Here is a 27,989-nt window from a genome sequence, read left to right on the forward strand (position 1 = left end):
TCAGATAGCAAAGCTTCAAGTGTCTTGATGTAGCTCTATCTTTCTTCAGCCGCACAGTAATAACTGTTTACTTTGATCATGCACTTTGCACTCTAAACAGCATAATAAATTATAAACCAAACTCAGGACTGTTGAATTACAACCAGAGTTATTCACACTTTTATAACATCCTGAATAGACAACTACAGTTCCCTGTTCAGCTGTAAATCATCTCTGGACTGCCTACAAATGATCCAAACAACAGGACTACCTCCGTCTTACCGTCTGGCACCTGCTCCATCTTCATATCACCAATAGATGGCACAAGTCAGTTATGATCAAAGATTGTAGGCCCCAAATGCAGAGCACTCCAAGGATGTGAAGAGAATTCATTGTGAATCAAACAGGCTTACACAGGATCTAAACTGGGCCAGTAGCCTCAAAATGATTTAAAGAGTCAGGAAATGTAACATTAAGGAGGGTATAACACATCCACCACTGCCTGGTATACACCCAGACTCTGGTTTGTAGAGTGAGGACACCGTATCAATCATTATCCAAGTCTAAGTACGACCTTAATTAACCAGTTTCAAAAGTAGATGAACAGGTTTCACTGTACAGTAAACACACACACATACACACACTACACACACACACACATATACCCACCCATATTGTGTCATCTGCGTCACAGTCCTGTGGTTTAGCATTGACAGAGGAAATCCCAGCCTTAGACTGAAGTCCAACCGTTCACTTTAATAAGCGCTTCCTCATACGTTTTCACTTGCATCATACCACTGACTGCTGGGAAAGAGAACGTCTTTAGCTTGTATTTACTGATGGAGATATAAATTCAAAGTGATGTTGGCGTCAGCTCATTAACAGTTAACCCAGTGGATAAATAAGCTCTTACATCTGCTCAAGACAATGGAGAAGACGTCACAGCAAGCTAAAGTGGTGAGTATTGCTCCACGCTCTTTGTGTTTTGCTCCTTTATGATCAGCCTGACACTGAATTCTGGATAAAGATTGAGGTGCAATGAAACAGTCAGCAGCAGGTTGGAAGCCAGAACAAAACTTTGCAGTGAAATGTAAAGTGCAAGAAACTGACATTTCCTGTAAACACATGGCAACAGGAATAGAGAACTTTGATCTTGTCAACTTTTCACTTTTACTTCCGTTGGTAAGATCTACAACAGCACACCATTTTGATGTTGACTCAGGGGGGGAAGGAGTCAGATTTATTTGCACATTTACTCTACTCATGTGTTAAAAACAGTATATGTGGACACAAAATGTGTGTGACCTCTACGAGCCACTGTGACTTCCTATGCACCTGCTGCAGCGAGAACAGACTTTCTGCAGTCAGCCTTGTAAAATCCAGAACTGATTATGGATTACCTCCTGAACACTTTAAACAAGATCCATCTCATCAATTCACATTGCATTCTACTCACCAGCGTTCAAACCATGTCACTGTTTGTATCGTTCCCTCTCTGTATAAGTGAAACAGAAATGATTTGATAGGGGCAGGAGCAGACTGATGTGCGGTTCAACCTGAACTTGGGACACTGACTCTACATAATTAGTAAATACTTTGTGGTAGTGGCTGATTCAAAAATCCCTGCAGTTTAGATATTCATAATCTCATGATCATTTATGTCAATTTAAAAGGGGGGCGGTCCTTTTACTGTTGAAATCAATAAAACTGTACTTTACTTGCGTTATTATTTTATCTTTTGTTAACTGTCACAAAGTAGAGTAAACCACATATGAGTTTTAAATAGGAATAATAGTATATAGAAATGAAAAGTAAATTCAGAAATCAAATCACAACTGAAACTAAATGCTGTGGAAGCCATGGGAAGAGAGAATGACTGAACGTCACCATTTTGTAAACTGCAGCCAGACCAGATGAGGTTAATCTCCTTGACGACCAAACTCCTGCAGGGGAGAGGCCTCCTCAGAGAGTGTCAACAAGTTCACTTTCACATGTAGCTTATGTCTGTGTGTCTGTGTGTTAAAACAAAGAGGATTTTTACATTCATACCCAAATGGCAGGAATGAGGAACTGATTCTGAATTTTTTTTAAATAATGGATTGTATATAATACAGCCAACAACTGGAAATGAACTACAGCCAACGTCTGTGAAAATACTGCACCACATTTTAGATTTTGTAATTAGTAATATAATAATTTATTTAAGAAGTTTTTGAATATTCACTGGTAATCATGAATCATGATGGGGTTCATCCTACATAATGAGCACTTTTACTTAAAAACTTTAAATGTTTATTAAAGTAAGATTTAGAATTTTTGGTTTGCAGTACTAGTTTGACCATTGTACTTCCTCTACCGCTGGTGTTGTCACTCGTGCGCTTAGTTAGTTATTAGCAAACAATTAACAACAATTTAGATGACCACAAACAATACATGTATATATGTATATGTATGTATATATATATATATGTACTGACCTGGGGTCATCATGCCCCTTCAGGCTCTGACCCTTGTGGGCAGTTGTCATTGGTAGCCATCAAATAATATACATATTAATTTAATAAATCAATTCACCAATGATTGAAAAACAAGCGTACGTTCAACATTCTAAATTTTACCAAAGCAAAAGTACAAAGTGTCATCATTGTTATATGTTTGGACGATCAACAGTAGAAGTTGTGGTTCTGCTGCGTGCTTCATGATATATGACACCACTGGCAGGAGTAAGGTTGGAAATCCAGTCTGTGTAATGAAGAAGGATGAAGAGAGAACCACATGCAGTTGAAACGTACATTCATGTCAGCAGCACAACAGAGAATACAATGAGCCAATTTGATTACAGCTAACTTTTAAGAGATAACCTAAAGAAACACTGCACCTTGGTCATAAAGTGTATTGTGGTTTTGACAGTGTAACAGCCTGAGGCCACCTGTACATTGAAGACGATCATTGTGGAACACACAATTGTGTTGTGGTTGTTTCCAATATCCAACCAACTGTGATGTTTATTTAAAATCTACTACTAACATTCTGAACCTGTCTGTTTGGAATCTTCTGTTCTCTAGTCATGTGTTGATGAGCTGCAGCTACTTCAGAATTATTCCTTGTTTCTTAGTGAGTCCTCTTAAAACAGTTCTACAATATTTGTCACATTTTATCGTTTGTGTGCTGGACATTGTGTGCGGAGCTTTTCTATAGACAGTTTATGTTGCAGAGCGAAGTTAGAAAACTTTGTAAATCATCCAACCTGGTTTTATTCGCAGATTTGATAGTCAATGTTTTTATCAAATTAAACTATTACTATTCATGTGAGTTGCTGTTATTATATATTATAACTTTGAATAATTGACTCAACAAATTATTTTTTCATACATTTTTTTTTCGAACTCCGAATGTTGGCTATTTCAGAGGTTTGTTAAGCACTTGACACAATCATCAGCCGGAAGTTCACAACCTCTTGCAAAACTACTTTCTAAAGGGAAAGGGAGTCTGTGAATGTTGTTGTCATGATTAAGGTCAGCACCTGTCCTATCTGTCTGTATGTCATTCCAATATGGCAAAACAAATATAATCCAATTAGCAAAATTATCTGGTGGCGATTCTGACCCTGCGGTTTGACCCAGTTGCCGACCGGTGTAGTAATTTATCCAAGGGTGTAGGAGAAGTCATGTCAACCAGTCCATTGACTGAAAGGACACTACCCCACCCCCACTGACTGGTTTTACAGACATTCTTATTTATTTTGCTTACAAGTCAGACAATTGTATTTATTGTTGCATTTATATTTTTATGATACGATTCCTGTATCATGGACCTAGTCTTATATTTCAAGAATGTCCTTATTTCTTTTTCTCTCAGACTGTGGAGCACCAACTGTCTCGAAACACAAGGAGAAGTTTCAGCTTCTCATCTCTTCGCATTAAAAGTATGATCAAGTCACACACGTTCACAGATGCCTTCATTTGGTCAAAGACAATACCTGCATCTTAGACAGCCTTTTAATTACTGACACCTCTTACTGCATGTCATGAATTTTCTACAGAAAGGCACAACAGCAGTGAAGAGGATGGATTTCCACGGCGGAGAGGGTTGCTGTCGTTTTCATCAGTGCGAGAGACATCAAGGAAGGGTAAACATTACACTTTCAAATTTCAGACAGCTCCTCTCACTGATTTTAATCTACCAAGGTGGTGACATTAATTAGACATTCTTGTTCAATAACATGACAAATCAGTTTGGTCCCTCATGAAGAACATCATCTGGTCACTGTTTTCTAACCTTAAAGGCTTTAATTTTTGCATTTTAGTCTCAGAACCATTCTCCGATGGTGGTGGTGCCTCCCAGCGCCATGGTTCTGAAGCCCAGGTGAAGAAGACAGGTATGTTACAAGGTCACACTATTGACCGATCAACAGTTCATCCATGCTTAACTGTCAGTGTCTAATTCAGAATCTGCTTGGCAACCAGGTGACTAATAACATCCAATCTTATTCAAACAGGTGTAGCGTGCAGCTATTATAACCTGGCACTTTGAGGTGTGTTCAGTGAGAACACAAATGGAAATGTTTCCTATAGTGTTCAGTCTGAACACAACTTTACTCTGATGACATACAAATTAACTAAAATGTAATAATCATGCATTGAGTTGGGGGATTAGGAATCTTGTTGCTGCTTTGAATTTTTGAAAGCTCCCTGACAGAGCAGAGAGTTAAACATGGGAACAGACAGAGGCTGCGTGACATGTTTTCAGTAATTTCTCTCAATAAAGGGTTTGAACCTGACACACACAAACAGGCAGGAGTCAGGATAGCAGGCAAAAACAGGACTCAATGAATACTACGTGCAGGGGTGGGGCTTCAGTATGAAGGCGACAGGTGTGATCAGGTGAGGAGGAAGCAGGATGGAGCCAACCTGCAGCCATATCCTGTAGCAGCATTCACACTCACACACAGGGGGAGACAAACAGGACACAAAGGGGAAAATGAAAAACAAGAGAAGTAGGAGGGAGTGATACAACAAACAGATAGAGGAGTCAAGAGAAAGACATAGTTGAGCTTTAGTTGAGCTTAAGTCTTAAAATAGAGCACAGAAAACAGTTCAATCCAAGGTATCCAAATCACTTAGCAAAGAGGAAGTTAAAAAACAGAAGATCAGTCCAAAAGCACAAGGAACAAAGAGCTGGGACATGTGACTCAAATAATACAATAAACTGTCAAACAGAAGAGGGACCACAAAGACTAGAGAGAGAAACTTATGAGGTGAAGGTGGAAATCAGGGTGATCAGCAGGTGGAGGATCACAGGGCGGAAAGTGAAATTTTCTGAGAATACGTTGTTTACACAAATTAAAACAGGAAATAATGCAACAGGAGAGGAGCAAGAAATCATGGCCAGGTAAGCTGCCAATATATATTTGAATATATTGTGCCTACCAACATTACATTACATGTCCACATGTAAATGTTGGGCAGCACTGTGTGTATGACTGATACACAAAATGAGATTGAAATAAAACAAATGTGATAATAGTATCTTATGCCAACTTTTGCTGCTGTTGATGCATGGAACAGCCATCTTGGATTAAGAGGTCATGGCTGAAGAGGTTTGTCTGACTCTGAGTCTGAAATCCAATTTCAGGGTATGTTCAAATGGAATCCACCACTACTATACCTGCATAGACCAACCACAACATTAAAACTAAAACAGTTTAAATGCTGTGTCTGATTGGTATAATGGTTTCCTTTAGGGTAAATGTAAGGTCAAATATATTAAGTGAGGTGGACCATAGGCCTTTGCTGAACTTTTACTATTCTTTTAGAAATCTGCCCAGAATCCATTTAAAATATGCAATTGCCTCATTTGACCTTTGTTATGCAAGCCGTTCTGTGACACCAATATGAATTTAAAGGTTCAGTGTGTAAGATTTAAGTGAAAGGGATTTTTGGAAGATTTTTGGCAGCTGAATCTTTAAAGGTACAGTGTGTAGAATTTTGTGATATCTAGTGTTGAAATTGCATGTTGCAGCTGAACACCCCTCACCTCACCCTCTCCTTCCAAACATGAAAAAGAACCTGTGGTAGCTTCAGTTGTCATAAAAACTCAAAAGGTGTTTAGTTTGTTCAGTCTGGACTAATGTAAAAAACATGGCGGCCTCCATAGAGAGGGTCCCCTCAATGTAAATATAAAGTATTTAAATATAAAGGGTCTTTTCTGGAGTAAAGAAAACTACAATTCATACAATTTAGATGAAATGAACTAGTGAAAACATCATGAGGATCATTCTACATTACATTTCTGCCAATAGTTCCCTTTCACCTAAATCTTACACACTGGACCTTTAAGTTTGTAGCAAAAAGCTGGATGTTAGTTGGGAAATATGGGTCGTCTGCTAACCAGAAAGTCAATGGTTTGATCCCAGGCTACCTAACCATAACCCTGAATGCCAATGCTTGTCCTTGAGCCCCATATTGCACCTGATGGCTGTGCTGGCAGTGTATGAGTGATAAAGTAGAGATGCACTGTGTGAATGTGTGAAATACAGGCCATATATGTCAGCAACTTTGTTGTTGTGTTCTTTAATATATGTTTTATTCCTTACATTTTCATGTGCCTGATACCTTGCTTGGGCATGATATCTATCTATCTATCTATCTATCTATCTATCTATCTATCTATCTATCTATCTATCTATCTATCTATCTATTTATCTATCTCTCTATCTATCTATCTAATTGGCCATTCACTTGTCTCAGCAGTAGGGGGAAGGGTTAATAAAGTGTGTGACATTCAGCTGCCTGACATTGAACAGGTTATTAGAAGGTAAGAGCTGCACTGGTTTGTTGCCTGCAGCTGGAGGGAAGGAGGGAGCCCGGCTGCTCTCTGTTTCTCTACATGAACTGAAGTTAACCCTCGGGTCCGTCCAGCTGTTGTTAAGTAAATGTGGCTGACTTGCTTGTTGTGTTCACTGGCAGTAAACCAAGGCTCGCCGTCTCAGCGATCCAAACTCGCAAACGCGCCGTTTTTTTTTTCCTCCGCTCGCGCCTTGAACGCAGCACAGCGAGCAGCTCCTCCGCTCTCAGACGGAGCTGCTCCTGCTGGTGTCAGTGGGAGGTGAGCACGCGGAGCGGGATGACATGTTTGAGCCGGAGAGGACACGATGAGAGCCGCCGCCGCCGCCGCCGTGCCACTGACTCTGAGAGTGCCCGGAGGACCGAGGTGTGTGTGGAGCAGCCATGAGTGAAGCGGTGACGAGGAGGAGAAGGAGAGGAGGCGCACAGAACAGATGGAGTGAGTACTGACATTAACTGTGTGCGGGGACCGCTCCGGGGAACCACATACTCACAGTATGATCGGCGCAGAGGTACACGGGGACCAGAGGTAATGACTGCCTGGTTCAGTGGCGAGCCTGTAGCCTGTCTCAAACAGGTTTGGGAACTCTTATATCCGGGTGTCATGTGCTCCACCACTGTTCACACCTCCATTAGTTTACAAGCAGCTGTGTCCATCTGTAGTTCAACATCCAACAGCAGCTTCGGTCCAGTTTTATGAACAGAGTCACACCATACGTCCCGTGAAGACACTCGAGACCGTACAGATTTACAGAGAAACACAACGGTGCACACAGCCAGCGAACACCCAGGGGACCGTGGAGAGAACAAAGTCCCTCATGGAGGAGAGCTCCAGACCTGACTGTGTGTGTGTGGGGGCGAGCATCTGCCAAGACCGGTTGGGCTGAGAGGAGAGAGATGAGGGAGAGGAACAGTTTAAGTTGGTCCGACTGGTTTGTGTGATGAAATGCCAAGAGTGATATTTATAGACGTGATTATGTTATAAATGATAGCATGGCCAGTTATTGTTATTATTATAAGAACACTTGTTATTCTTGATGAGTAGCCTCCTGTCAGGCCTTGGTGACGTGTAGTCACCTGGAATAGATTGACCGCAGGGGTTTGTTTCTTAGAACCATCAGGTTATCACTAAATTCAACACGCACTTTGGTGTGTTTCAGTTAAGTTTCAAGTTCTTTTGGGGTTTTGGGTGTCAATCCAAAGCCGGATGATTGGTTGTAACAACTGCATGTGCTTAAGCTAGTTTCCCAACTAAAAACAACGTATAGCCGATACGTTTGCCATCAGATCTTAAGTCAATCAACTTTGAGCTTTTTTAATGGATCCACGTGTGTAATATGGGGGATTATTTTTCTGCCTTAACAGCTGCATTGACAAATACATCTTTTTTTGCATTTAAATTGTGTCTTTCGGACTGGCTACACATTAGGTGTCATTGAAAGGGATCACTAGTGAAAAAGAAATGGAAAAGTTTGAATTCTGAAGCTAAAAATTGCTTTATTTGGAATAAAACTTTACATCCAATTAAAACGTCACATATACCTAAACACAAAGTGGGCAGGTTTTATTTTAAATCAACAGGTTTCATGTTTCCTGAGTTGAAATCAACCTATGAACAGGATTCTTTTCTTTTTAGGCCTCCCTCTGCTTACAGACTATAGACAGCTTGGTGTTGTAACATGTTCAGCAGCCTCAGGGAATGAAGCTGTTCAACAGGGCTGTTATTTACACCCTTATCACGCCATTGCTATTGACAGAGAGCAAGCTCCTTGTCCTGTCAATAGAGGGTTTGGATATTTGACTTACTGTAAGTAAAGGTGGTTTCAGGAAACAGGGAGATGAACCAGGCCAAAAGTGAAACCAGAACAATGTGCTTGGGGATTTTTATGTACCGTTTGTGCTCACTCAGCTTTCTTAATTAATATGAAAGTCTAAGTGGTGATAAATGTGTGACCATGTTTGACAGCAAACTAAACATTGCAGTGACAACCACAAACCTAAAAGAATGCTGCTTGTGGTAAAGTGTTACCAGATTTGTCTTTAAGCGAGTCAGCAGGGACTAGAGCTAGCTGGTGACCATTGTACATGTTTGGCAGCTGAGTTTGAATCAGGTTTAATCTTCTGGTGAAGTTGTGTTTTAGCAAATTTCAGTCATTTGATTTGTCTGTTTTTGTAAAAATTTTTAAACAACATTGTAGTCCAGTTTTCATCAGCGACATGTGCATTTAATTTTCGTCGTACAGTTTTCATTTTTTTGATTTCAGTGCATTTGAGGAAAGCTATGACCACCTCCACCAAAGTGGTTATGTTTTCATCTGCGTTTGTTAGTTAGCACGATTCGGCAAAATCTGCTTAAACGATTGAACTAAAATGTGGTCTTACAAGGGGACTGTTGGGCCTTGGCGGAGGTATACACTCTGAGTGCCCCTCTTTTTACCTCTAGGAGGTTATAATGATTGATTTCAGCAGGATTTTGTAAGAACTACTGAATGGATTACCACGAAACTGGAAGTATGAGGTGTGGATTAGGAAAGAACTCATTACATTTTGATGCTGATCCAAAACAATTGGGCGGTTCACTCTTCACCTCATCTGAATTCACTTTAGCCCAAGCACGCAGATGAAGACAATGAATAACACTTCAGAGATTCATGCACTTTCACCTCTATGGGGCGCTTCTTAGCTATTGGCTTGCTCACCGTGAAACCTGACTACATAATTGTCTCTGTTAGAATTTGATCTTGGGATTGTTGGCTAAGAGCATTTGTCCTCGCAAGTTCATGATGTTTCCAGCTGTAGTGACGGTTGCCAGTGTTCTGTTTTGTTTTTCTATTTTATTACCGAAAAAATAATCAGTTTAAGATTGTTTCTGTATTAGATACGCTAAACCACTGCTGCATGTTCAATATCTAATAGATAACAGACAGCTTTTTCCCATGTGACTTGAATGCAGCACAAGTATAAAAATTCTTTCCTCAGAGCCTGAAGTAAACAAATGATTCACCAGAGTGCTGCTGTTGATGCAATGGATAACATGGAGATGTTATTGATGGCTTCTCGAGTACTTTGTGATGAAGTTGTAAATCAGAGGTTGTGAATCTAATATACAGTGTTGATAATTATTTAGGTTCATGTTATTGTTTGTGTTAAGCGTAAAGACTTATATTGACATTGACATTTTCAACTTTTCTGTATAACACACGCTCTAAACAACAAAACATTTTACAAATCTCAGAACTATTGTGTTATTCCTCCTCACTGTGTTTAAGGTTCAGTGTGTAAGATTTAGGTGAAAGGGAACCATTGTCAGAAATGTAATGTAGAATAATCCTCATGATGTTTTCACTAGTTTGTTTCATCTAAATTGTATGAATTGTAGTTTTCTTTACCCCAGAAAAGATCCTTTATATTTAAATACTTCATAAATGCATCATGTGGACCCTCTCTACGGAGGCAGCCATGTTTTTTACATTAGTCCAGACTGGACAAACTAAACACCTTTTGAGTTTTTATGACAACTGAAGCTACCACAGTTTCTTTTTCATGTTTGGAAGGAGAGGGTGAGGTGAGGGGTGTTTAGCTGCAACATGCAATTTCAACACTAGATATCACTAAATTCTACACACTGTACCTTTAACACAACGAATTATATTTATATTTATTTGTTGGAACTTTTGTTATATTGCTATGAAAATCATACTGTGATAATTATTGATAGTTGTAGCCTAGCCCAAATGTACAGTAGTACAGACTTGATAAGAATGTCAGTGTCCTTCCTGTTGGAGTTGCTGCAGTGTGCTCAGTACACATTGGGATTCATCTTAAGCCGCTTCCGTGTCAGAGTGTTCCCAATGGCATGGTTAAAGCGTTTTGTGTATGTGTATCTGCAGGGTGTGTCTGTTTGCGCGATTAGTGGAATAAGCCAAGTCATTCAAGCCTGCGTATTAGAGTTTCCAAAGATTCATAAAGCAGGTTAGCAAGTAAGTCTGAGCTCCCAGTCAAGATAGCTCGCCGGCTTAACTTCGGCTCAGACTCAACCAGCGTTACAACCAGTTGCAACAAAGCTGCTCTCAGACATGCACTGAACTCTGGATTCCTCCGGACTTTCTCTGGAGAGGCTGTATGTGTGAACGCAAGTGTCTAGGTGAGTGCCTCCGTAGTTTCAGCAGACTCTTTGGGGACTTTTTACTCAGGGACTGGCAGGAGGACGTCTGCAGAAAGTCTGGACGCTCTCAGTTGGACATTTGGAGAATGTCAGTGGAGTTCAGTGCATGTCTGAAAGTCACCATAGTCATCATCAAGCTGTTTTGGACCTGATGTCTCCACTGAGTCCTATCCTATACAAAGTCAAACAGCCTGTGTATCGTACACAGTGAAATAACTCAGCGATAGATGAGTTCATCTCACTCACTTCTGTTATTATGAGCTTCTTGATCAAATTACTGTGGTCTTGGTTCCTGACATGAATGAAAATACAGTGGCGAGACTGAGTGATGTGACCTGAATATTTCACAGTTGCTCATTTCCAGTGGCTCATGCTGCAGGATTCTGCGCTGAGGAATATGTGCAGTCTGAACACCTCTAAAAATAAAGAAATGCATTCATTCGAAGATTCAGTTCTTCAGTCACAAATGCAAGTGAAACAATCACACTGTTCAGCTTTGATTTAACAAACTTGGTCTTTAATTATTACTGACTTCAAATACAAACTTCAGACGTTGGTCCATTATCTGAGTATTTCAGACCTGTGAACTCCCATGTGTTTGCTTTAGGCTATTTGACTATTTGACTGCGTAAGTCAAGGTTAATAAGTAACTCATGGCTGTGACCTGAGTTTAAAGGTAATAATGCGTAGTAGTCCCAGCATTTTCTTTCAACAGGCACAGAAATACATTTTTAAGTGGGTATTTTGATTATTTCCATCACATGGAAATATATATGAAAACTGAGAGAGTTTCAGATCCTAAAAAATAAATGCAAATGCACTTGTTTTACTGCCTTAACATTATTTTTCTGTGGTCTTATTTTCTGCTGTCAAGTTGTTTCACATACATCTTGCACAATTATTTTCTGCATTTATTATCAAGAGGAAATTCACCTCTCAAATTCATAAAAGTCATGTCAATGTCTTCCTCACAATTTTCTGGTACAGAGTAGATTCTCACATTTTTCATGTGGGATTCACATTTTACAGTCTTTATTTCAGTCAAGTTTAATCATCGAGAATCATCTCTGCTTTCTGCAGTACTTGATTTTGCTGCATTCTTTCTTCTTTTCAATCCCCAACCTTTTTTCTTAACTGGAATATTTTTGAGTAATAATTGTTCTGAATAATTATGGGATTACTTTCAGTATTTTAGAAATGCCTTGTATGCCTGCAGAAGGATTGGGACGTAAGCCAAGAAAGAAACCATTATCTTTTGGCGCAGATACAGACAAAGCAATGGATGCAGGATTTTTTTATATCACTTTCTTCAACATTTAGAACGTTTTTTTTTGACATTCTCCAATATTCCTGAGGGAATAATTCATGGTCTTGATGAAAAAAAAAACTGGCAGTCGTAGGGGACTGACATCTATGCAATCTGGTGCAGATCCAAATAAAAATGTGGATCCAGCTGATTTAAATGTGGTTTCATAGTGGGTAGGGATCTTTCAGCTACTCTATGCTCCAATCCTGTAACTAGTACTAATGTGTAGCTGAGATAATGTGGATTCAGTACGGCATCAACTGCTTATATGTATCCTCAAAAGTTAAAGAACCATGTCCAGATGAGCATGATGGATTTGGTATGGATTTTAAGTGGAAGGCTCTACTGGGTGCTATTTGAGTTTAGATGATTTTTTTCCCCCTCAGTTTTGATTATGTTTTTTTTTTCCGCGGTGTATCATAATGCCAGCGGAATGGCAGCCATTGGAAAGACCCTGTCACTGAATCAGGATTGTTTTGTTGTCTTGTGTAGGTGAACAGCCCAGAGGGAACCTCATCTCTGATGTCGCTGGAGAACACGGTAAGTACAGACGCTGGAGTCCAGTAAGACTGTTTCTTCAGGATACATTTCACTTTTGACTGACAATATAAGATTGTTTCTTTTCATGTTACCTAGCATATAGTCAAAATTAGGTTTCATAAATGATAATAGGACTGTCATGATATCACATTATAGTGTCGCAAGTTTACGATATCTAAAGAAAGTTTTAAGAATAATATTGTTTTTAAAATTTTCTATAGATATCATGATATTTTTAATAATGCTATAAGTCAATTTTATGAAATATTAAAACAGGGTTGTTTTCCTGTGGATGTATTGAGTTAAAAGTAAAATATGTTAGTAAAAATATATAGAAGTAAGAAATGAATATACATGCTTTTTAAAAAAATCTAAATTCCTATCTTTTCTGCATTGCCTATTCTGTTAAATAAAGTTTTAACGTTAAAGTTAAACAGAGGAAGTGTGGGGAAGCTAATGTCGTGTGTTTGGGTGACAGTGTCATTGATGAGCAGCTGCTTCTTTTGTTTCTCCAACAGGTTCCATCCCACCAGATGAAAATGAAGGTGGTCGACAAGGGGCCCTCAAGAGGTTTAGCGCCATGTGGTCCTCCTTCCGCAGAGGCAGAAAAGACAGTGAGTGTTCCGTTGCAGCGACAGGATTCAGGCACATGTGGTCAAAGGGTTATTAGGCCTTGCACTGGCTGGTGGAACAGAAACAGAACAGGATCTAGTGTCACATGTTGATGTCAGAATAGTGCTGCACACAGTGGGTGCTAACCTGGCTCAGTAAAAAAACAGGAAATACCGGTTAGACTCTGAGGTTTTAAATCTGTGAGGTGAGTTAAAGGGGTGGAGGAGTAGGGAGAGATGTACTATATATTGCCTGAAGTAAAAAGAGATAGAGATAGATAGATAGATAGATACTTTATTGATCCCGAAATTCAAGCACCCAGTGGCAGTAACATACATTGAACATACATTAGAATTGACTTATACATTAGAGTCATAACACAGTATCCATACGTTGAAATTGGCCTGAGACGAATGTAAATTTAAACAGAGTGTACAGAGGAATTAAGGAAATTAAATTAAACATTTGTAGCAAAATTAAACTCTTACAGAGAAATTAAACATTTTCATAGGATTTAAATATATACAGAGGAATTAAAAATGTGCACGAGTCAAAATATTAAAGTTAAAAAATGTTCAGAAAATGTGCATAGAAAATAAATATAGAACTGTGGCAAGTTAACCCGTGCTAATCGTCGATACAAAAACGAAACTAAAACATAAAGTGTGCGTGAGATTGGGATAAATGGGGATAAAGGACTGCGTGCAATTAAATTAGGCAGTAAACAGATGAATGAAATGAATGAATGAATGAATGAAAGTCACAGTCACAGCATGTAGCAGAGGTAGTCAGACATGGCAGTGACAGAGAGTCCAGGAAGTAGTGCAAAGAGATTTGTCCATTGTGCCTCTTGCCATCACTAAAGGGCAGTGTATGAAAGTAATTTTTTCATTATGTTATGTTATCACATGCAATATTCAATATTACTTACTCCTATTATCATTATTACTTCCTACCAGTTACCTTTTTTTCATTACAATTAGTCACTGGTTCTGTATTTACTCCATATACAATCAAGATATTTATTTTATACTTGATTTTTTATCTTCACTCATATTTTTCAGACGTAATACTCTATTCTCTGTGCTCTATTCTCTTGTCGTTAGTTTGACCCACTTATTTGGCTGCTTATCAACACAGACAGCAGCTGGAGCTGCAGCAGTACTCATAGGTTCTCCAGCATCTGATATCTGGAGGTTAGAAAGTTACACTCCTTCAAGTCAACCACCTCGATCCAGTCTGAACACACAGACATGATACACAGATTTATATTCAGAGTGTGTCTGACATACACTTTCTGAAGACATTGTCCTGTAGCTAATGAATAAATGCCCACGAATCTGCTCCGAAATAAAAAATGTAGCGCTTATCTGACTCAGGTAGAGTATTCTAATGAAAGTTGTCTGCACAGTGACAAGAGTGTAACTCATGATACACACTTTCTCCACTGTTCCACAATTTGAAGAAAAAAGAAAAGAAAACCGCACATTTTGTCTTTACACTTCCGAAATAGATAAAAAAACATCAAGATGTAAGTGAAATCCACACTTTCAGCTTTAATTAGAGGGTATTAACAAAAACATTGTATGAACTGAAATTAAAATCATTTCTACATAACCCCCCTGTTTTCAGAGGCTCATACGTTTCTGACTGACCATTTTTATGGCCCGTTCCATTTTCATTTCATGACAAATAGAGCAGACTAGTAAATGCAGGAAAAGGAGGCTGCTGACCTTAGATAAAAAAAAACCTCCTTGCTGGTGTCCTTTTGTTTTGAACAAAAAGAGAGGAATGCAGCAGAGAACACATGAGCAGGCTGGCAGAGTGTGAGGGAGACAGGATGAAGCTGGGCTGTTGATGTGGGGGTGACTGATGGTTTCTGAGCAGAACAGTAGAGTGCAGTCAACAGGACAGATTGGTAGGTTGAGACAGAGGCCTGTAGACCTTTCTGTTTGGACTACAGCGGTAACCCTGCACAATTTGTTTCTACACCCTGTGAAGGATCGAGAGACCCAGAGTCTGCAGAGCCACTAGGCCCAGAAGTGGAACCCAACACTTCCAGGCAGCCCCGCTACGTCAGTGGTCAGTACTTCTTTGAGTATCTGGTGGTTGTCAGCCTCAAGAAGACCAAGGGTGGAAGCAGCTATGAGCCTCAGATCACCTACCAGTTTCCCAAGGTCAGTCTGACACTGTCACACCATGTAGACACAAGAGCTCAGCCTGACAAAGTACACCTGAGGTGTTGCTGAGTGAGACAGATCACAGTAATACACAGTTGTACGTAGTATATTATCCACAGTTGATGGTTTGAAATACATTTTAAAATAGTTTAAAGCAAAATAACTTATTGATTTTACTCAGGCTCAGAAAAGTCCTGTGTTTCTATTCATGTAACATTTGTAACACAAATGCAATAACTATATTGCTGCTACACTCTTCTGGTGTCCAAATGAAACTGCACAGGAGCCGTTTCTGTCGCTGTAGCATGGTCATAATGACCCTTGTGGAAACTTAACCTGCTCATAGTTTTGTTTCCAAAACATGAAACAGAGCAACAAGTAAAAGATTCTGATTCTAGGATTACAGGACCAGTGGGGGCACTGGCTACATCCATACTAATACGTTTTAGAACACAGGGTCAGCATCACTTGTAACTGGTTATCCCTGTTGTGCGCTACACTGGTAGTTGATGCCAACGCAGGTTGTTTTCTTCTGGGAGGGGGTCATGTGATAGGAGCTTAACGAATCCGCAAAGGCCACATGATAACTGGAAAGACCCAACCAGCAAGTGGTTGTGAGTGTTTACATCACAGTTTCCAAACATCCCTGTTTCTGCCCGACCCGACTTAAACATTGTCCCGAAGTTTTCATACTGAAATGGGACCAGCAGCATTTCCAAACTCCTCTGTTTTAGCGGCTCTTAAACTTCGGAGTAGTGTGGACACCAGGTGTATCTGTAGCAGAAATGATGTGGTAGTGTGGATGTAGCCGTAGTCTGCCCCTTCTTCTGTCATAACTATGTCCCAAAATAATTAAATTCCCAGCTTAGCAATGTCAATACTGAGTGTATGTGTAAAATGACCACTATGAAGCAGACAAATATGTTGATATTATCTACTGTGTGTGTGTTTTCAGAGGGATGGGATGGCCAGATATCAGAAGGAGGAGGAAGAGAAGACTCTAAAGGCAATCACACTGTTTTGTTTCCCAGAAGGCATCAGCTGGGCTCCTTTAACAGAATACCACAGGTTTGTCGGCTCCTTTATTACTCTGACAACCTTAATTCCTGTGTTTGTGCTTCACTCTACACTAAAGTTCATATTTTTTACTTTTTCAGTTGAAAAGAGGTCAATCCGACCCTGTAACAGACAGACATTAAAATGGGTCTTTTTTTCTTTAAATGTCAATCCTCTCCTTTTATTTCAAATACTAACATCTAAAAAAAAGGAAAAGTCACTGTGCCAGATGTCTGGATAGCATCAACCTTTGCAAACACTTTCTGTAGCAGAGTCTTTCTCTTGTTGACTAAAGAATGTTCTTCCTGCAGTCACGAAAGGCTCCAAGATATTTTTAGGTTGTTTAAGATCTACCAACAGTGATGTTCAGCTCAGGGGACTGAGGCCTCTTTCCACCTTCAGTGTTTTAACTGACTCATTTGTTCTATTGAATCTACCTGTGCAATGTTTCCCATCCCACTGGCTGCTTCACAGCTGCACACCACAACATTTCGGCATTTGGCAAAATAATTTGTCTCATCAAAAGCGTCTCCAAATGCATGTTTGGAGATTTTATCTACAGCCCTTATTTCCACTCTCTCCTATCCAGACGTGTTTTTGCAGACTTTTCAAAGCTCACTTCTCTGATGAGGTCACAGCGAAGATTTCCTTCTCATGACTCTTTCTTGTCAAGATGCAAATGATCCGTGACATGAGTGGCAGTGGAAAATTATAGCTGGAAGCACTTTGACATCTTTTCTGCAGTCAGTTTTGTTACCACAACAGTCTTGACTTTGGCTACATCCATACTACTACTCTTTGTTAGAAAACAGTGTTTTCTAGCTAAAATGATCTCTGTTCACTCAAGCATTTTGGGTCTTTAACAGTTTTAATCCCTGTCAATACAAACCGAACTGTCATGTGACAACTCACGGACACTGGGCATGCATGTGCCGGTGCACACAAGAAGTATTTGGTGGTTGATTGCAGATTTTTCACAGTTTACTGGAATAATAGCTCGTCTCCAACACATGTAAACAGATGTAATCAACAGCTGAGCTGCATGACATGTGCTGGGTCAAATAAAGCCTGATGAGTCAATGAAGTTCTCAGTTTTACAAATACAAAATTGATCAGAACTTTCTTCACGCCATCATTACTGATGTATTCAAAGTTTATGAAATAAAAGGTAACAGCAGAACATTGATTTCTGTTTGCTGCTGAGCCTTTTCTTTTACGAAATTTACAAAAAAAAAACAATTTCTGAAACTTTCATACAATGTGAACTGTGGTGTGAAGCTCTGTTTTCATCTTCTGTCTGTAGTGAGACCTTCTCCTTTGTTCTGACTGAGATTGATGGCAGCAGAAGAAATGGATACTGCAGGAGGTTACTGGTCAGTGTCTTCTCTGAAACAGTCTTACCGTGTGTCATCATTTTAAAACTCACGTATTGCTCATTAACTATTCTCTATTTTCACTCTCCAACCTGAAGCCTGGAGGGAATGGAGCTCGCCCACCGGAGGCGTACTGCATCATCAGCAGTCTGGCTTGTTTCGGCCTCTTTTCCAAGGTGAGCTCAACTTTTAACATTTGTAAAAGAGGAAATTATTACGTGTTTTTGTCTGACATTATAACAGGGTCTCAAACAAAAAAGACAAAATAATATCTATTGTTCTGGTCCTTATTTCATCGTCATTCAACACTTTTTACACATGATCAACCTTCACATGCTATTGACAGGTTGACTAAATGAATATATTAATCGAATTAATCTCATCTATATATCTAGATCAATCAATGACAATTTTTCAAGCGAAATGACCGCATGTTTGGTTTCCTCAGTTTCTCATTTGTAACGTGTAACACTAGATGTTACCACTGTGGGTTGTCTCGGCTTTGGATTTAGCTTTTTATTGCCACACAAAGAACACAACAGAAGAACGCTGCTCCACTGTGCACCTTGCTGCCTGACTGTTCTGTCACACCGTTCTAAACTGGGGAGTGATCAACTAACAGCAATTATTCACCCCAGCACTATTCACCCCACTCTATGGTGTGGAAATAAATTTGATTTTTTAACGCTGCCTTTTATTCAAGAAGAATCACATTATTTCACTCCCATGTTTCATTTGGTCTGATTCGTTAGTGTTTTAGTTGGGAGATATTATTATTATTGCCCCATTACTGTGTGTTCTCCTCTCTCTGTGCAGATATTTGACGAGGTGGAGAAGCGGCGGCAGATCTCCATGGCTATGATCTATCCATTCATGCAGAAGCTGCGGGAGGCCCCATTCCCAGCTCCGGGAAACACTGTGGAGATTAAGAGCTTCATTCCTGAGTCGGGCACTGAGGTCAGACCTAAACCCCTCCCCCTGCTCATAACAGTCCACATAAAGTTTGATGATGCTTGTATCAATAGTGTTTTTTCTTTATTGACACAGTAGACTATGCAGATCCACATAGTTGTTTCTCTTCTCGTCTTGGTAGAATCTCATCTAGAATAGATGGGTTTAATTCCGAGTTGTCTGTAGTTTTATCCCTTAGCCCAATGTTACTCAAATAGTCACTTCCCTTTGTTGGCAAACTAACGCTGTTTTTAGATATGAACTCAAGAGGATGTCCGCAAATTTTTGGTTCGGACTTTCTCTGGAGTTTGCCTCTCACACATGAATGACGCAGCAGGAGATTCTCTGCTCAGATGTGGCGCTGCAGGCAGTGGCAGGACGTAATGTATTAAGCCCAATTCATGCTCCTGCGTCCAAGCTACGCCGCAGCCTACGCGTAGACGTGTATCCTACACAGAGCACTACGCCATATCCTGTGGGTGATCGCATCTCCAGCAGACTACCCCCATTTTTTCAAGATCTTTAAGAAAAAGAAATTGCTCTTCAACATGAATGGTAATCAGCTCCAACTCCTACAAGATCCACTTATTAACACTCACCATTGCTCAACACCAGCATAGAAGCTCTACGGCCACTAGCATTTCGGTGGTGTAATTGCAGCGTTACTCACACACACACCTACGCACTATGAATGCTCAGCCCTGTGTGCTTGGTTTGTATCAATGGCGTAGCTTCGACACAGAAACAAGATTCAGCCTTTAACTCTGCTCAAGAGATCACATGTTTTTGTTAATAGCACATAGACACTAGCGTCTGCCTTTTTTGCCAAAAACTCTCTTCAACTTCAACTTCAACTTCAAACTCTCGACATCCTGTGTCCACTACATGTGTGATGGCGCTTTTTCATCCTGAGATATTTGTTTCCCTTTTATTTTTTTTTCTGTTTTGTTGCATGTTAGAAACATCATCAACAAACAAATTCGTGCAGCAGTTACTTTCTTGTGGCATCACACTCAAGGTGCCAAGCTCAAAATGATCAAAAGTAAAATCCCTTACTGCTGTAATCCAGGTTATAAGCAGGGATGGGCAAAGGCACATCCAACCCTTTTTGTAAGTGTATCAGAATAAACTACAAAATACAGCAGCCACGCTATGTATCAAAATAAACAACTGTATTTTTGTACCTTTAAATACTAAAAAATACTTTACCAATAGGAGCTTTAGGGGCTGTAACCTCCAGACTGGAGAGTCGCTCCAGCAGATCCCAGGTACAACATCTGAAGCCTCTGTCCAGTAAAGCGCAGTCCTAGGAACAGCTAAAATACTGCACAGAACCCTCAAACTCCCAGGCCTCTGGTAGAGGACCTAAAGCTTGAGAAAGACATACTTCCCCATGTCAAGTGTGGGATGTGAAAACATTTTTTTATTTTTTTTTATGTGATCTATCAGTTGAATAAGTGAGCCACTGCAACAGACCTACAGTAACGAAGGTCTGTGCCCACGCAATAGCACAGAGTCATTCTCACTAAACACAAAGATAAACACTAAGTTACACACTTGGACTTGGAGAAGCTGTGAGGTACAACAAATGCTAGTGGTGGATGAGAGAACAACCTGTTGTTTCATGGCTTTGCAGCACAACTTTGTTCATGAAAATAAGGCAGAAACAAAAAGTAGCAGGCTAATATCGACTGTGAGGTCTGCTAAATAGTTAGCTAGAACACTTGAGTAAACTTGATTTAGCCTTGGATACTAAAACCAACACCAACACCTAACAGGAACTGTTAAGATTTGTAACAATTGGGTCTCGCTTCGTTCTGGATCATCAATTTTCTGAACATAAATCTTCTGATGAACAAGCCTGGTCAAGTTACTGAGTAGACACCATTCAGAGGCTTCATGCATTGATTTTAATTTTTATGAGTCATCACATTGACGTCCCACAGAACAAAAAAATATAGGTATTTTGATTTAAAAAAATATGAATCCATTTTTATAGATACACGTATCATAAATACTGCCCACCACAGGTCAGGTTGCAGAGAATCTCACAAATCCTTATAATTTCACTGCTTATTGACTGATCTGCATTTGCAAAGGCTATGGATGGTGAAAAGACTGCTAAATCAGAGATGTAAGGCAGCCTTTGGTGATCAGTGCAAGTGGTTTCTTGCTGGCTGGGACTGGGACTTCAGCCAAGCTGTAGTGAAGTAGTATGACTACATTCGGTGACACAAGAGGAAAACATTGAGCCAATGGAAAGACAGAAAGTTGTGGGCTGAATCAGAATCAGAAGTACTTTATTAATCCCTGTAGGGAAATTCAAATGTTACAGAGCCCCTTCCAAAGAGCTGTGTGGACAGAAAGACAGTCCCTTGCTCTGATACTGATATTCATGAGGCTGATGTGTCGTTACTGATTGTCCGCCATGTCTTTGAAGATTGTGATTGTAGATGATACACAACACTCCCACAAACCCCCACACACAGTGAAACCCAGTGTCACATGAGATCCTCCAGGTGGGTGTGTCAGTGTAAAGCTGTGTCTGAACCTGTCCTGCATTACCCAACCTGTAGCTCACAGGAGAAACCTAACACTTCTCCCATCAGGCCACATACCACGTCTCAGCAGCTCTGTTATCTCAAGTATTCACTATGGCCATCGTTTCTGTGACCAGCCCTCGGGCTCAAAGAGGGGCACATACCTGGTTTCCTGACACCGTTAAGACTCTGACCCCCTGCACACCTGGAAGCATTTGTCCTGAGTGATCTGATAATAAGTGGTCAGTGCTAATTACAGGACTGAACACACCCAAATGTGTCCTGAATGCATCTTGAGATCTGATCACTCAAGCCATGGGGTGTGGGACAAATGTTGCCACATTTTTCACATGAGATCCAATCAATCCCTGCCGACTCTGCTTGCTTTCTACATCTCAATCGCTCATGACGACACACACACAAACAAAGTGACATTGTTGTAGAGCATAGGACAAGATGGTGAATATCCCTTGTACATTCAAAGGTCTTTCGCACAAGTTTAGTGTTAAGTTACCAACCACAATCAGATGTTAGGGATCACCAGCAGATACTGTATTAGTGACTGCCAGTGGATGTTAGGGGCGTATCATCAGTTTTGTACCCAAGTATCATCAGGCATTTCCTCCTTTTACTCACAAGACCCCCTTTGCTGAGGCAGGCCCCCCAGAGGCTGATCAGACCTGAGTGTGTGTCCCTAACATCCTGGGGCCTGGTTAGGACCTTTCATGCTGATCCATTGGCTTCAGCATTCAGCAGTCCCCTTTACTTCTCTTATGTACCTGACAGTGGACGTTACACTAAAACTCTTGTAGCCAACTTTACAATCAGCTATTTGCAAACACAAAATGTTGGGTGTTTTGTGCATTAAAAACTAAAAATGTTGTGCCTATTGGGCAGGGAAGTGAGATCTGATCGCAAGTAGTCACAGGACACATATTCAGGATGTATGTTAATGACAGGCATGAACACACGTACTTAACACTGACTACTGGTCAGGTCTGTCAGGACAGATTTGAGTGATGAAGATGCAGTCATCATGTACATTCATGTAAAGTGTGTTTAAAAATCTTAGTTAAATGTAATAAATCCTGAAAAGCACTGAAACTAACCTGCATCTAACCCTTTAAGCCACTGATTCTCAAACTATGGTTTGCGTACCAACAGTGGTACGCAAGTTCCCTCTATTGGTGAGTGGAGGAATTTTAGAAATATTATATATTATTATTATTAGGAAAACATGCGATATGCGGTAATGTTCTTTGATATTGCGATGACCATTTGACTTGCGATAAATAAACAAATAATAAATAAATATATGGTCCCTGGCTATGGATGCAGAGTCCACGGACATCTCCAAAGCCGGGAGAAGGTGCACTGCCCGGCCGCAGCACAACCAAGTCGGGGCAGAAACCAGGGAGCCATGCACAGCTCCACTATGTCCACTCACAGTGTTAATGTGGGGGATTTTCATACATGTTTGGACCGTGTAAAGTATTTTTTTTTTTTTTTTTTTACAATTTTTAGAGAGACACACAGCAGCTGAGTCTGTGTGTGTCTCTGTTACTTTTCCCTCAGGTTCTGGGATCATTAATAAGCTTCACAAGTCTTTTGTATAATAAACCGCTCATAAAGATGAATTTAACTCGTGACAAACGTGATCACTAGTACACAGTAGAGTTTAGTTGGAGGAGGCGTAACGAGATTTGACAGAGCTGCATCTATATCTATACACCAGTGTGTGAGTGTGCCAGTCTTAGTGTTACACTTTTGTACAGCGTGGCTGTGGCTGACAACAGTCAACAATAAATCATTCTCTTATTATTAATAAACCTTCCTCTTGCGTGAACTGTCTGTAGCTGAATAGGTTAGGCCTACGCTAATGTATTTTAATGTTAGTCATAACAGTTTTCACTCTCCATCAGATCATCAGTCTGACGCGTCCACTGGATTCCTGGCTGGAACATGTCAACTTTGCCGCACTTTTCGAGTGCCTGACAGATGATGAGGTGTTACTGGTGTTCGCTGCCGCTGTCCTGGAGAGACGGATCATTTTCATCGCGGATGAACTGGGGTATTGCATAATTACCTGGACACTCACCTAATAAATAAAAGAAGTGTGGAATTTATTTATTTAAATACTTGTTTTTGAGATTGGACGCATCACATTGATTGAAGTGTGGAGATGTAATGGCGCCGGCGAGTTGGGAATGGTCTTCATATAGAACTTTTCTTGTCTTGATGACCACTCAGAGAGCCTCACAGTACAGTTTTGCCATTCACACATTAATACAGTGCATCTGTTTGCAGAACTTCCTCTATTTTACATCCCTCACACACTGTCAGCACAGCTCTGAGGGGCAATTTGGGGTTCTGTATCTTTTCCAAGACCACCTGACCTTCTGCTCAGTGGACAACCCTCTCTACCCCTGAGCCACAGCTGCTTGAACCCATGCTCCTAATAACCTCATAATAAGCCAAAACTCTGCAGCTGAAACCTAAGGAAGAATTAACATTTTTACAATCAATCAGATGTGTTCATCACAGACTATTTGCTCTTAATCAGCTGTGATGCTGACTCTCCTCTCTCTGCAGCACATTATCCCAAGTCATTCATGCAGTAGCAGCCCTCCTTTACCCCTTCACCTGGCAGCACACCTTCATCTCCATTGTTCCAGAGATCCTGATTGATGTAGTGATGGCACCCACTCCCTATCTGCTTGGAGTCCAGAAGCGCCTGCTGGACCTGGTCACAGACCAGAGTGATGTGAGTTACCATTACTTAAGTAATTGTTAACGTCAACAATGACCCCTCCATGCACATGCAAGTTAGTCATGGAGTTCCATAAGGTTCTGTCCTTGGACCAATACTCTTCACCTTATATATGCTCAGCCTTAGGCAACATCATGAGAAAGCACCATGTACTCTTCCATTGTTACGCAGATGACACCCAGCTGTACATTTCTATGAATCTAATCACTTAGTTCAACTTCAGGAATGCCTCAAGCATATCAAGGCCTGGATGACCCAAAACTTCTTAGTTCTAAATTCAGACAAAACTGAGGTCATTGTAATCGGCCCTAAACATCTTAGAGAATCACTGTCTGAACAGATAGTCACTTTGGATGGTGTCAGTCTGGCTTCCAGCTTCACTGTGAGGAACCTTGGAGTTATGTTCGACCAGGACATGTCATTTGACCAACATATAAAACAAGTCTCTATATTAATACGATTTTAAGGTCTGGACCTTCTATGTAAAGTGCCTTGAGATAATGTAAATTATGATTTGGTGCTGTACAAATAAAATTGAATTGAATTAAGTTAAAGGCAGGACAGACATAACTGGTGAATTCAAGAGCGACGTCCTCATTCTGTCCCTGTCCTCTTCTGTGACACAGCTGATGGTCGACTTGTCTGAGGATAAAAAGAAGACCTTCATTTTTTTGGTGAGTGTTTTGTTTACTAAACTGTCGCCAATCTTTTCGTTGGTTATTAGTTATAATTTTGTAAGGTAACAATAATCTTGTCCAAGTAAAAATGATTGTGTAAACCGAGGGCACAAATGGAGTGCTTTCAGAACCCTTCCCTTAAGTAGAGGTACAGATCAAGGATGCCGTTTATCAGCTTCCTTGTTTCCATTGGAAACCTCACCAAACCCTTTCCTTAAACAAATGAACTCTTTTCCTCCTTTATCTGGTGTAACAAGGTTCACAGAAAGAGAAAATTATGACATCAACCTCGAGAGGAGGGAGGCATAAACCTCCTCAATCTGGAGTTTTACAGCTCAGCTCAAATGTTTCAGTCGTTTAAACAAGAAAGATATATAAAATATAAGCTAAAAGATACAAAATTCTTGAGATATTTACAATTGAAAATTTAGATAACAGGAAATGTTGACCTTGAAAACAGAGATAGGTGAAATGTGAATATGATAAAAAGATACAATTGCTGTATACAACATTCTTATCAAAGCTGAGAGTACAACAGATGCAAACAGAAAATGAAAGGAATTCACTTACAAAATTACTGCAAATGAAATCTTAACATCTTATCTAGTATAAACTAATGACAAGATTATACTACAGTAGAGACAAAATAAACATGTTTGAATCCACCTCTTCAGGATGGTTTTAAAAACGTTACACCCTCGCATACATGCCTCCCTGTTTTGTGAGAAAATTCAAAAGACTTTTTCTCGATGTAAAATGGTATTTTTACCGTGGATTTATCTCTTTGAAAGTGTACCCAACTGGATAGCAAATTATTTGTTTGTTTTTAAAGTTTATAGGATGCTCATTTTGCCATACTTAAAAAATGAGGAAGAAATTGGATTTCCTGAAGTGTAAAATTGTAAAATCCTCCTTTTCCAGACTGGTGATGAAGCCTCTATTCTGCCCCCAAAGCTCCAAACAGAAATACTAGAGGCACTAAGAACAAGAAAAGAAGCATCAAGTGAGTAAATAAAAAATATCAATCAGAGACAGTGAGGGGCAGAAACATTGCTCCATCATCACAAATGTTGTCTGTCCTTTCTCTCAGCGGCGGAGGAGCTGAACCGAGTGGTGTCGGAAGCCTTCCTGCTTTTCTTTGTGAAAACAGTCGGACATTATGCCTCATATGTGAAATACCGTCATGGGGCGCCGGGAGTGTTTGAAAAGAGAAGCTTCTACAAGGCCATTGAGTCCAAGACCACTCGACACTTTGTCAAGAAGTTCATCCAGACACAGATGTTTGACCTGTTTATCCAGGAGGTGGAGCAGCAGCAGTCTGGGCCGCAGCAAGGTGAGGAGACATCACACACACAAATGATCCAAGTTAAAGATGAGATAATATAAAAATGTATTGATCCCACACCGGGGAAATGTACTTGTTACAGTAGCAGACAGTGAGAATGAGACAAACCAGACGCCCAGATTCCTTTTAGGACTGCAGTAATTCAGTCAGCTGACATCGTATATTCACACTGCAGCTGTTACAGCTGTTTTTGAAATTGAATATGCAGTATATATTTATGAATGTTAGTAATGTTTATTTATGTCGTAATAGTTGATTATACGATCAAAATAACTTCTAATGTTGTTTTTTTTATCAATCATCAATGATTTCCTACAAGACACATTTGTCTAATTCCCCTCCGCCTTATATTGCCTCTTTGTTTGATTGTCTATACAGTGAATGTTAGTTGTTCCATGGTTGAGATAGAATATTCAACGTCACCCTTTAGACATTAGGTTACTCAATTAAACAATGCAACGTCACTTCTTCTCCAAAAGTGATGACCACAGTGTGAACGTCCCCAGGGACACGTCCAACCCCTTAAAAACAGTGGTCAGAGAAAGACTCGGCTCACTTCACCTTTTTAAACACACATACAAACACTTCACTTCTTTTACTTCATCCTCGTTCTTTTGCACTTTTACTTCACTTTACTCTTCTTTCACACTTAGTTAGCATAGCGTATTTAAGTGTGTCACCATTCAAGTTTATCTATAGCATTACTTTCTATTATGTGTGTTTAAGCAACTTTCCTGCACAATATTTTATTTTTCTTTAAAGGTCCAGTGTGTAAGATTTAGGTGAAAGGGAACTATTGGCAGAAATTTAATGTAGAATAATCCTCATGATGTTTTCACTAGTTCGATTTATCTAAATTGTATGAATTGTAGTTTTCTTTACCCCAGAAAAGGCTCTTTATATTTAAATACTTTATATTTACATTGAGGGGACCCTCTCTACCGAGGCCGCCATGTTTTTTACATTAGTCCAGACTGAACAAACTAAACACCTTTTGAGTTTTTATGACAACTGAAGCTACCACAGGTTCTTTTTCATGTTTGGAGGAGAGGGTGAGGTGAGGGGTGTTCAGCTGCAACATGCAATTTCAACACTTGATATCACTAAATTCTACACACTGTACCTTTAAGCCAAATCCACAGCTGGTTTATAAGAAGAATACTGCAATTTCATTTCTTCAGTTCCTGAGTCCTGTAACAGGATCTGCTGTTAAATGTATGCTTTTGTCCTCTGTCCTGTAGGAATATTCCACAAAAAGATCCTAGAATACCAAGAGAAGAAGAAAAGGGACAAGACAAGGAAACACTAACTTTCAGCTGGGACTTTTGGTGTACATAGGAAAAGATGTGAATGTTGTACTGTGTGTTTTGCTTCCTGTGCTAGTTTGGTTTTAAATATGTATGCAATGTGTGAATTACTGTATGGCTAACTTGCTGCTACTCTGTGAAACACTGGCAGAATGAGAGAGTTGAGTTCCAGATGTTGATTCTCAGCCTGTGCCGATGAGCAGGAAAATCATTTCAAATAAAGACTAGTTTTTTATGTCCACATAACTGTGTTCTCTGATTTTTTTAACAAGTGTAGCCCCCAATGGCAGGTAGTAATTTGTCTGTATTGGTTTCTATCTGTCTGTCCATATGTCTGTAATTC

The 27,989-nt window shown here is 40.0% G+C and overlaps 1 protein-coding gene across 4 annotated transcripts; it reads left to right on the forward strand.

The window, feature by feature from the left end:
• The first annotated feature begins 657 nt into the window (after positions 1–657).
• Positions 658–27,889, forward strand: LOC109639669 (DENN domain-containing protein 2D). Of its 4 annotated transcripts, XM_020103269.2 has the most exons (17): positions 658–936; positions 3,838–3,904; positions 4,022–4,108; positions 4,286–4,357; positions 12,788–12,835; positions 13,354–13,449; positions 15,449–15,624; positions 16,583–16,695; positions 17,987–18,056; positions 18,155–18,232; positions 18,873–19,013; positions 23,470–23,618; positions 24,140–24,311; positions 24,944–24,991; positions 25,916–25,997; positions 26,085–26,327; positions 27,581–27,889. In XM_020103269.2, exons 1-17 carry the CDS (start codon positions 907–909, stop codon positions 27,646–27,648), a joined length of 1,740 nt encoding a protein of 579 aa, XP_019958828.1. In that variant the 5' UTR covers positions 658–906; the 3' UTR covers positions 27,649–27,889. The 4 variants fall into 4 exon arrangements, with proteins under 4 accessions (XP_019958828.1, XP_069383381.1, XP_019958829.1 ...); XM_069527280.1 differs by lacking the exon at positions 4,286–4,357 and having other exon boundaries at positions 728–936; XM_020103270.2 differs by lacking the exons at positions 658–936; positions 3,838–3,904; positions 4,022–4,108; positions 4,286–4,357 and adding an exon at positions 6,747–7,263.
• The last annotated feature ends 100 nt before the right edge of the window (positions 27,890–27,989 follow it).

This window comes from Paralichthys olivaceus, chromosome 6 (assembly GCF_024713975.1).
Source record: "Paralichthys olivaceus isolate ysfri-2021 chromosome 6, ASM2471397v2, whole genome shotgun sequence".
Taxonomy (NCBI): Eukaryota; Metazoa; Chordata; class Actinopteri; order Pleuronectiformes; family Paralichthyidae; genus Paralichthys; species Paralichthys olivaceus.